The sequence below is a fragment of the Echinops telfairi genome, unplaced genomic scaffold (assembly GCF_000313985.2).
Source record: "Echinops telfairi isolate 266 unplaced genomic scaffold, ASM31398v2 ScPeMD7_7420;HRSCAF=8458, whole genome shotgun sequence".
NCBI lineage: Eukaryota > Metazoa > Chordata > Mammalia > Afrosoricida > Tenrecidae > Echinops > Echinops telfairi.
Genome location: NW_022111320.1, coordinates 47,760,482 through 47,770,365, shown reverse-complemented (window position 1 = coordinate 47,770,365; position 9,884 = coordinate 47,760,482). Strand labels below are relative to the sequence as shown.

Below are 9,884 nucleotides of genomic sequence, written 5' to 3'. Positions count from 1 at the left end.
CACACACACAAGCACTTGAGCAATTATAAGATGGAAAGGTGATCCAGCAAGTAACAGGGTGGCACACAGTAGTCCTTTGTTCAGTAGCGGCTGTGACGATGGCCGTCTCTGGTCGCCTTGTCAGCAAACAAGACCTAGTGTGTGCCATCCTCGGCATGAACCAGAGACTGGAGGACGGACAGAGTGCAAACATGTATCCCGACCTCTTTCCAGTGCTGCTCCCGTCGCACCTCTGTTGGGCTCCCCCCACCACTGTGTCCTTAAATCACTTCAGCAGCTGCCCCAGTAGGGCTCGCTACCAGGGCCTCGAGAGGACTGCAACTGGGCTTAAAATAGAGATGAGGCCCTTGACTGGGGGTGCAGGTGGCTGCGCCAGGCCCTGGGTGGCAGGCCAGGAGGGCTCTGAACACCCAGACTCTGGCAGCTGGAGGCCAGATCTCCCGACCCTGGTACTCGTTTCCCCGGCCAGCCAAGCCTTGAGGGTATGTGACCTCGGGACCCCTGTGTTGCCTGGCCAGGGAGAGCCAGTCCAAAGAGGAGATAGCCGGCTATGGTGTGGGGGAGTGAGGGGTTAGGTGGTAGCTGGGGCCTTAGACTTAGTGGGGTGGATCGGGTTCAGCCTTTGGTAAGTGGGCAGGGGGAGCTCACTGTAAGGATAGAAGTCAGACAGTCTGTGCCAGGGGGCAGAGTGGGAGGTCTCCATTAGTTGGCTCTGTCTGGTTTTCTCAAAAAACAGGCCTCCTGTTTAGTTGATCTTCCTTCTGCTTCAGCCCCAAACCTGGTCTGTGTGTCAGGATAGACGTGTATCAGAGCAAACCAGAGAAGGCCCTCAGAGCCAGGCCAGGGCCTGCTGCCCCAGGGAGATGCCCAGACAGAGCGGCGGGGTGTCCGGGCAGAGCTCCTCAAACATGCCTTGCAGTGGCATTCCTGGCTGCTTCCTTCCTCCACGGCCTCCTCTCCCCCACCCAGGTCCCGCCATGGAGTCTGACCGGCCGGCCACGGAGGTCTGAAGTTCTAAGTCTTTCTCTGGACCCCCGAAGGACACGTCCAGCCACGAGACGGCAGCCACCGCCATGGCCTCCAGCGGCGCGGAGAGCCAGCTCCAGAGGATCATCCGAGATTTGCAAGGTGTGGCTCTTCAGGAGGCGGGCCGGGGCCTGTGTCATCACCAGCAACACTGAGCCTGTTCCCCTTGCTCCCACTGTCACCGCAGCCCTCAGCACAGGGCACCTTGAAATGTCTGAGGCTCCGATTTCCAGCTGAGGGAGGCTGGGAGAGCCTGCCCCACCCTCTGGAGCACTGGACAGCCAGTGTGTAAACAAACCAAATACCCCTGGCGCGTGCGTGTGTGTGTGTGTGTGTGTGTGTGTGTGCGCGCGCTTGTGTGTTTTCATTGTCTGTTAAGTCTTAGGTTGAATCACAAGCCTCTGGTCTCTGATGAGTTGGGAGGAATATATTCCCTCCTCGGAGTCGGAAAACCAGCGACCCATCTGACTTGTTTTGCTGTCCCCGCTGGTCTCGGCTGGCAGATGGCCTGTTGTTCTGGACAGTGCAGTTCTGAGCTGGCGGCCTCCTAGTTCTCGCTGCACACTCACCTTCCCCAGTGAGAGGGACTCTGACGCCCTGGGCTCACCAGGGCTCTCCCTGGGAGATCTGGTGTCCTCACTGCTGCGTGCCCCCACGCTGACCGCTTCCTCCACACAGTCTGCAGGCCCAGCTTCCTAAGAGCTCCAGCACAGTGACAGCCCACAGCCATCACCCCTTCGACGGGTCACTGGACTAGTGGGGCGAGAACCTGCCCTCGCTGTCTGAGGCTTGTTCCCTCCCATTCCCAGTGCACTGTCATTGACAGCAGCTCGTCGGGGCTGTTTCCCATGTGCAGCCACCGGTCCGCCCATCACACAGGTGGCAACTCACGGCATCCTCACGTTTGGTCCTGTGAGAGAGGTGTCACTGTTGTCCCCATTTTGCAGCTGAGGAAACAGCTGACGAGGGTAAGCCTGAGGCCGCTCACCCAGTCAGTGGCCGAGCCTTGAGCCAGTCCGTGTTCGTAATCACCACAGACCAGGACGCAGCTAACTGTCTGAGACTCTTCTGTTGGCACCTACACAGCAAGGCAGAGGGCGCGACAGGGATGGTCCCTGCTGAGTCAGCCACTGGCCTGCAGACCAGCTTGTCTCTGTTCCAGGGCCACCTTGAGAAGCTCTTGCCCTGAGGCCCTTCACTGGGAGGGAGGAGGAGGCCCTCAGGTAGAGCCTCGGGGGAGAGGCGCAGGAAGAACTGAACCGAGAAGAGAAGGCAGGCGGTCACCTTTGTCAGTGTCTGGGGGCTGGTTAGCCCTGGTCATCCCCAACAACCTGGGACAGGTGGTCTCATTCTCATACCCAGCCCGCAGCATCCTTTGCGGGGAATTGTTTTTTAATACTTTTACTGGGGACTCTTACATCTCACCACACTCCATTCATTCATCCACTGTATCAAACACAGTTGTACATAATGCTGCCATCATCATTTTCAAAGCATTTTCTTTCTCCTTGAGCCCTGATATCAGCTCCTCATTTCCTCCCCCTCCCTCATGAACCCTTGATAAGTTAGAGATTATTATTTTCATGTCTTGTATCGCCCTCCTTCGCCCCTCAGAAGTCCCCAGCTCAGCGTCACGCAGCTGTGCACATTCACTCCACACAGTACCCACGTGGAGTCGGGATACTGGCTCTTTCTCCCAGGATCCTGTGCCCTTGGCTCTCTTCTAGCTGCTGAAACTGGGCACTGACCACTCGCTGAAAGAATCCGTCTCAACAGCCTGTCTCTCGTTGCACTCAGACTCAGCTTCACTTACTAGCCGGTCTGCTTTCAAACTCTGCCCAGGGACTCTTCCCCCTGCAAAGAAATTGTCAGCAGAGACGGTTCTGTCCACTATTCCCAGCCGTCGCAGCTGGAGTGGCGGAAATCTTTCTCCATCTCTCAGCTAAATCCAGCTCCTAAGGATTCCTCTGCTCTGCTGCAGAAATCACGAGGTTGGGAGATAAAAGAGACTGTCGCTGGCAGGAGGTGGGCAGTGGAGTGAGAAAGACTTGGATGCCCATCGCAGTTCAGCTGCTCCCTTCCCAGCATCTCTGGCCAAGCCCTCTGACCTCTCTGTGGACCTTCCCACCACTTGTCTGTAAATGGGGGTGATGGCGCTAGGTTTCATTGATTCATGCTTGTGCGGCTGCTTTTCCTTTCACACTTGAGCACCTGTGAAGACATCCCACAAGGCACTGTTGCACGCCAGTGCCGGGCTCAGGACAAGTACCTGCAAAGGCCTGGCCCATGCTGGGCGCGGGGTGGGACGCAGGATGACTGCTGCTGGGCCTGTCCTTATTGTTACTGGATTGCCACCTGTGCTGAGCTAGAAGGTTATCGTGAAGAATAAGAAACCCGGCCGGAACAGAGCATCAAGCTCTCTGGCAGTTCATGTGAGGAGGACTACCGAAGACTCATCCACACCAGAAACACTGACCACTGCCTGCTGCCTGCAGATGACGAGGTCTGGGCAGACAGGGATGACCAAAACAGGTGCCCAGTACTTGTGAATTCTTAGGACATTTTATTTATCTTTTAAAAAATGTTTAACTGTTGACTGCAAATTGGGTGAAGGTTTACAGAGCAAATCAGTGTTCTTTTCAGCAGTTCATACTCCTTTTGTTCCATGTCACTGATTGCAATTCCCACACGGCACCAGCTCGCCCGCCCGCATCCCGTTCCCTCCCTGTGTCTCCTGCTCTCTCAGGACATTGGAATCACCTGACTTGAGTTGTTGCCCTCGGACAGTTACACGCCTTTAACGTTTCTCAGGGGTTGGCTCTGCGCACTTACTCCTCTGGCTTGTTGGGTTTTGAGGGGGTGCCAAAAACAAAAAACGGAATTGTGCTGGGCTGAATGGAGCTTTGTTAGTACTCAAGCATTGAGCAATTTGCTCTGACTTAGAGCACCCAGTGGTATTTCCTGGGAAGTTTCTCACTGGTCACAGTGAATTTTTTCGTGAAAGCAGTTGTGCTCGAACTTCATTTTTTGTGATGGCCAATTTAAGAGAACAGTATGCTCCTGAGAGATTTTGTTTACTGCTGGGCAGGTTGGGGGGTGGGAAATGCCGTAGAAACTGTTGTGATGTTGAACACAGCTCACTCGGGCAGTGTTACGGGGAAAAAATCAAGTGTACAAATGGTTTTCTCATTTTAAAAAAGGTGAAATGTCAGTTGATGACAGACCTTGTTCTGGACGTCAGTCAACTTCCTGGAAATGTCATCTTGTACATTTGGTGTTCTTTTCACCTGGTCAGACTTAATCAAGCTTTCTATTTAGAGCTTCTGGAAAGATAGCGTAATAGTGTGTGACAAAAAAGGCCTGCTCTGTGGCAGACAGGGTACTGGTTTTGCCACCGCGACCATGCACCCGATCACACAGCCATCTCAGTGTGCCAGTTTTTAGCCAAAAACAGCATGCCTCTCTTGCTCCACACACCTGACTCACCTTTCCTCGCTCTCTGCAACTTTTTTGTTTCTGCAAATGAAGAGGGACATAAAAGGACAGCAGTTTGACAATGGTGAAGACAAAAATGAGGGAGGTGCTGTCAGCCATCCCAACAGATGAGTTTGAAAAATGTTTCCAAGAATGGAATTGCAGGTTTGACAAAGGTATTAAGTGTAATGGAGAGTACTTTGAAGGTGATAAGGTTGTTTTCTGCAAAATTTAAATACATAGCTTTGCAGGGAAAACATTCTGGTTTTTGGGGAGTACCCCTTCGTATTCCTGTTTCTTTGTCTGGGGCCCACGTCCATCTGGCTACGTGTTCCCGTTTGTTGTTTTCTAGATGCGGTGACTGAACTAAGCAGCGAATTTAAGGAAGCAGGGGAGCCCATCACAGACGACAGCACCAGCTTACATAAGTTTTCTTACAAGCTCGAGTACCTCCTTCAGGTAAGTGATCCCTGTGGCGAGGGGATTGCCCCTCTGCTGTCTCGCTTCCCTCTTGGTCCGAGTCAGCATTCAGGAAGTGGTTCAGCAAGCTCAGCGAGGCTTGAAACTGAAGGTCAGAGCAGCCTCCAGGGAGAGCGCCATCCTCTGGAAAGCAGAATGTTGTCCTTACCGTGCCTTGCCGGCTTCAAGAGCAGACTTCAGTGATGGAGGTCATCTTAAGGCAGGTCAGAAAGTCACTGTAGTGGGCATCTTAAGTACTGGGCAGTCACACACACCTTTAAGAGTCTGGTGAAAGCGGTGGATTCTCCCTTCAAATAGACACTCAAAGGTGTGCACATTTCCGAGCACCTTGTAGGGGTGCTGGGACCCTCTGAAGGTTACCCATAGACCCATGCGAGATCCTCACTGTTCAGAGTGTGATCCTTAGACCAACAACCTGCAAGCTTGTTAGAAATAAACTACTCGTTCCCATCCGACCTACTGAGTGAGTCATCATCTCTGGAGTCGGGCCAGGAAACTACGCCCGTGGCATAATTCTGAACGCCCACGTCGTTCAGGAAACCCAGCTCTGGCGAACTCTAGCTGTGGAAAATTACATGCCACTAAAAGTAGCAGGATTGAAATGTACCCAAGTGTTAACACAGATTGTCGCAGGGTGGCGATGTTAAACCTCACAGTTATTTCCTCCTTGTGTTTGTTAGCTTTCCCAGTAACGTATTCCTGTATTACTTCTACAGTCAGAAAAAAATGGCTGTATTTTGAACTCTGTTACTTGGGAGCCTCATGTCCCACCAAAGCTTACAGGGTGGAGCCCAGGGAAGAAGAGGCCGGGCTGTATTGAAGGAGCTGCCGTTTCAACTGGTTCTCTGTTTGAGATGTGAAATGACTCATAGCTGACACTTTGGTTCAATGTAGTGTATGAGCATTCAGGTTTGGTTTTGAAATAAGAGTTCAATGGCTGGAATAAAACATTCATTTGTTTCCCAAAGTTGGAACATCATTAACACTCTCCCTCTGCCTCACCTTTCACTCGCCCTTCTTTCTGTATTCTGCATTCGTGGCAGATTTGGTTGTCTTCCACCCAACGGGGTGCACAGAGATCCCTTCCAGGGAGAAAGCTGTTTTGGGTGCTGTTAATCCCGAATTTCATAATGGTGTGTGACCTTGAGCCAGTGACCCTAGCCTCTCCAAGTCTCTGTACCCTCATCTTCCAGAATTGCTGAGGATGAAAATATTGGCAATAGATACAAGTCAACTAAAGAGCCACAGTTATTGCTTACCATTTAAATGGCAGGTGAACGCCAGTGAGTTCAGACCTCTAGTCTCTGTGTCATTGGCCTTCCTCAAGGTTGTTACTGGTGGTTCTTGTATGTTCCCAACCGGCACCAATTCAGCCGTTTCAGAATATACAGGCTCATGCCGTAGATTTCATTCTCCGGTTGTACAACCATTCTCACTGTCCTTCACGATTAACACGCATTTCCTGCCCCGAAAGCTTCCATCCAAACTTTTGAGTTGCTGTTGCCAATTTGATCCATATAGATTTTAGAAGAGTGTAAAGCTGAAGGCTGACTTTTTTACAAGAAAAGCCAAACCAGCTCTACCGCCATTGTGTCAATTCCAACTCAACAGTGACCCTAACTTGGCTTTAAAGACTGCACATCGTTACGGGACCAAACAGCCTCATCATTCTCCCATGGAGTGGCTGGTGGATTTGAACTGCCATCTTTGTGGTTAGCAGCAGGTCAGTTTTGTTGTTGTGTTGTTTTTTTTTGAATCAATTATTTTATTAGGGGACACTTACAAATCTTACAACAGTCCATTATTCAATTGTATTAAGCACACATGTACATATGTGGCCATCAACATTTCCAAACCTTCTCTTTCTACCGGAGACCTTGCCATTAGCTCCTCTGTCGCCTCCCTCCCCCACCCGCCCACCCTCTCAAATCTTCAGTCAATTATACATTATTGCCATTTCATGTCTTACACTGTCCGCTGTCTCCCTTCACCCACATTTCTGTTATTTGTCCTTTTCGGGTGGGCTACATATCCATTCTTATGATGGGTTCCCCTTTCTGTGCCTCCCCCCATCTCCACTATCTCCTTATCCTTATGATACCATGACTTCCACTACTGTTCACTAGGGTTTATCTGCCTTGAATTCCATGTGTCGAGAGCTCTTACCAGTACCAATGTGTGTGCTTGGTCTAGCAGATTTTCAAGGCAGAACTGGGTCATGGTAATGGAGGGGAGGAAGCATTTAGGAACTAGAGGAATGATATGTGTTTTGTCGGTGCTATATTGCACCTTGATTGAATCGTCCCATCCTTGTAACCCTTCTGTAGGGGATGTCCAGTTGTCTACAGATGGGCCTTGGGTCTCCACTCCCTTCTTTCACATTGATATAATTGTTTCGGATCTTTGGGTACCTGATAATTGATCCTATCGACAGCTCATGATCACACAGGCTGGTGTGCTTCTTCATGTGGGCTTATTTGCTTCCATGCTAGATGGCTGCTTGTTTAACTTTAAGCCTTTTAAGACCCCAGACGCTATATCTTTTGATAGTCGGGCACCATTCGCTTTCTTCATCACATATGCTTATGCACCTATTTGGTCTTCAGCGATCGTGTCCGGAAGGTGAGTATCAAAGAGTGCCAGGTTATTAGAACAAAGTGTTCTTGGTTTTAGGAAGGCCTGAATAGAGGCCCTAAGTCCATCTGAATATGTACACTGTCCTCTCTCCCTTTCATAATAAATTAATATGATTACATATATACATGCCTATAGCTATACCTCTATAAATAGCTCTTGCCTCCTGTTTCTTCCCTCTATTTCTTTTCGTGTTGGTTGGTTTTAAGACTTGAGGGGATAATTTTGGCTTAAGGTTTAAAAATTAGCTTGGGACAGAGGTCTCAGGGGCTCATCTGTCCTGTCACTCCAGAAAGTGGAGTCCATGCAAATCTGAAGTTAGCTCTGCATCACCTCTTGATCAGGTCCTGCTACAGGCTCTTTCACGCAGTGCGCATTACGAGTAGTGGGCACCACGCAGTTCTCTCTTTCACGCAGTGCGCATTACGAGTAGCTGGGCACCACACAGTCTGGTCTCCCTGTCAGGGAGGCGGCTGTTTCAGAGTCAATTAGCCGCACACTGTGTCTTCCTCTTATCTGACTTCTCGCTCGGTATTCCAGGTGAGCAGAGACCGAGTGTTGTCGTACCTTGGATGGTAGTGCCCAGTGAACAGGGAGGCAGCACCAAAGCAGTGGAAATGCCAGTTTGCCAGTTCTCTGGTATGAAACCATGAGCCTAAGCGCCCAAATCAAGGAACCAAATCTCAGGAGAGGTTTGGTTGGTGGTTTATAAGGAATCTCAAGAGCTACTTTTTTGTGTTGTTGTTATTGTAAGTATACCTATCACACAGCTTTTGGCAATTCAAATTTTTGCGTGTGTACAACTTACAGCAATTACAACAATCAAGGGCGAGACCCTATCTTAAACCAGTGCATTTTTTCCATCATTGTTAACACCCACCCCCCGACCAAGAACCCTGATGGGTTACATGTTGGGCTCCTAACTGCAAGGTCAGCAGTTCATACCCACCAGCAGCTCTGAGAGACAAGAACGAGGCTTTCCGTTCCTATAAAGCAGTGGTTCTCAACCTTATTAATGCCGCTGCAACCCTTTAAGACAATTCCTCATGTTGTGGTGACTTCCCAACCTTAAAATCATTTTCGTTGCTACTTCATAACTGTAATTTTGCGACTGTTATAAATCGAGTGACCCCTGTGAAAGGGTTGTTCAACCCCCAAAGGGGTCACGATCCACAGGTTGAGAACCGCTGCAAAAGATCCAGAGGCTCTTAAAGCCCACAAGGGCAGTTCTACTCTTACAGGGTCGCTTTGAGTCAGAATTAACTCGATGGCTAGGAAGTTTGGTTTTTGGTTTTGTTAAGTCCCATTTCCCCTTACCTCTGGTAACCACTAATATACATTGGTTTTTATACATTTGCTTTTCTTAGTTTGTTTTTATCAGTGAGCACATATAATATTTGTCCTCTTGTGATTGTCTTATTTCGGTCAGCATAATGGCTTCAAGCTCCATCGAGACTGTCATGTGTCAAGACTTCATTTCTCCTGCTTGCTAAGCAGTATTCCATTGTATGTAGGTACTGCATTTTGTTGATCCGTTCCTCTGTTGATAAGAATGTAGATGGTTTCACTTTGGGGCTATTATCAGTAGCATACTGGTGGTCAAGTCTCTCTTTGAGTCCCTGCTGTGAGTCTTTGGGGTATATACCTCGAAGCAATGGCTGGGTCATATAGTATTCCATTTTCTGTTTTTGAAGAACTGCCACACTGGTTTTCACCAACTGCTGTGCCGTTCCCCTCGCCCCCCACTAGTACTGGAGGAGGATCCCAATTCACCCACTCCTTGCCTTCACCCACTCCTTGCCAACAGTCATTTGGTTTTGGGGGTGGTGTTTGCTTGTTTCTTTCCATCTCAGCCATCTGAGAGTTGGGGCGAAATGGTATCCCCTTGTGGTTTGATTTGCCATCTCTGATGGCTGAGGATGCTGAGCATATTGTTATGTCTTTGGTGACCAGGTTCGTGGCCTGTTTGGTGAAATATCTATTCAAATCCTTTGTACATTTTGTGGTTGAGTTTGTCTTTTTGTCGTCAACCTTTTACATGTACATAAACTTGTATATATGCAATATTGGCTGTTGGATTTTGTTGGATGTATGGTTTCTGAAGGGGCTGTCACAATTGGCAGCACACACATCTTTTCACTTTTCATAAATTCTTTTGACAAAAGTTAAATTCTATGGGGTCTCATGTTACCTTTATCTCTCTCTTTTTAAAATATTTTTATTAGGGGCTCATACAAGTCTTATCATAATCCATACATACATCAATTGTG

The 9,884-nt window shown here is 49.2% G+C and overlaps 1 protein-coding gene across 5 annotated transcripts in view; it reads left to right on the top strand.

The window, feature by feature from the left end:
* FYCO1 (FYVE and coiled-coil domain autophagy adaptor 1) overlaps positions 1–9,884 on the top strand; it is a 61,442-nt gene that overhangs the window by 7,730 nt on the left and 43,828 nt on the right. For 4 of the 5 annotated variants that reach the window (XM_045297622.1, XM_045297620.1, XM_045297618.1 and 1 more), the window contains exons 2-3: positions 970–1,128; positions 4,853–4,959. In XM_045297622.1, coding sequence (XP_045153557.1) covers positions 1,074–1,128; positions 4,853–4,959 — 162 coding nt within the window. In that variant the 5' untranslated portion in view covers positions 970–1,073. Of the gene's footprint in view, positions 1–391; positions 483–969; positions 1,129–4,852; positions 4,960–9,884 lie in introns of those variants that run through there. The other variant, XM_045297619.1, reaches the window with a different exon arrangement.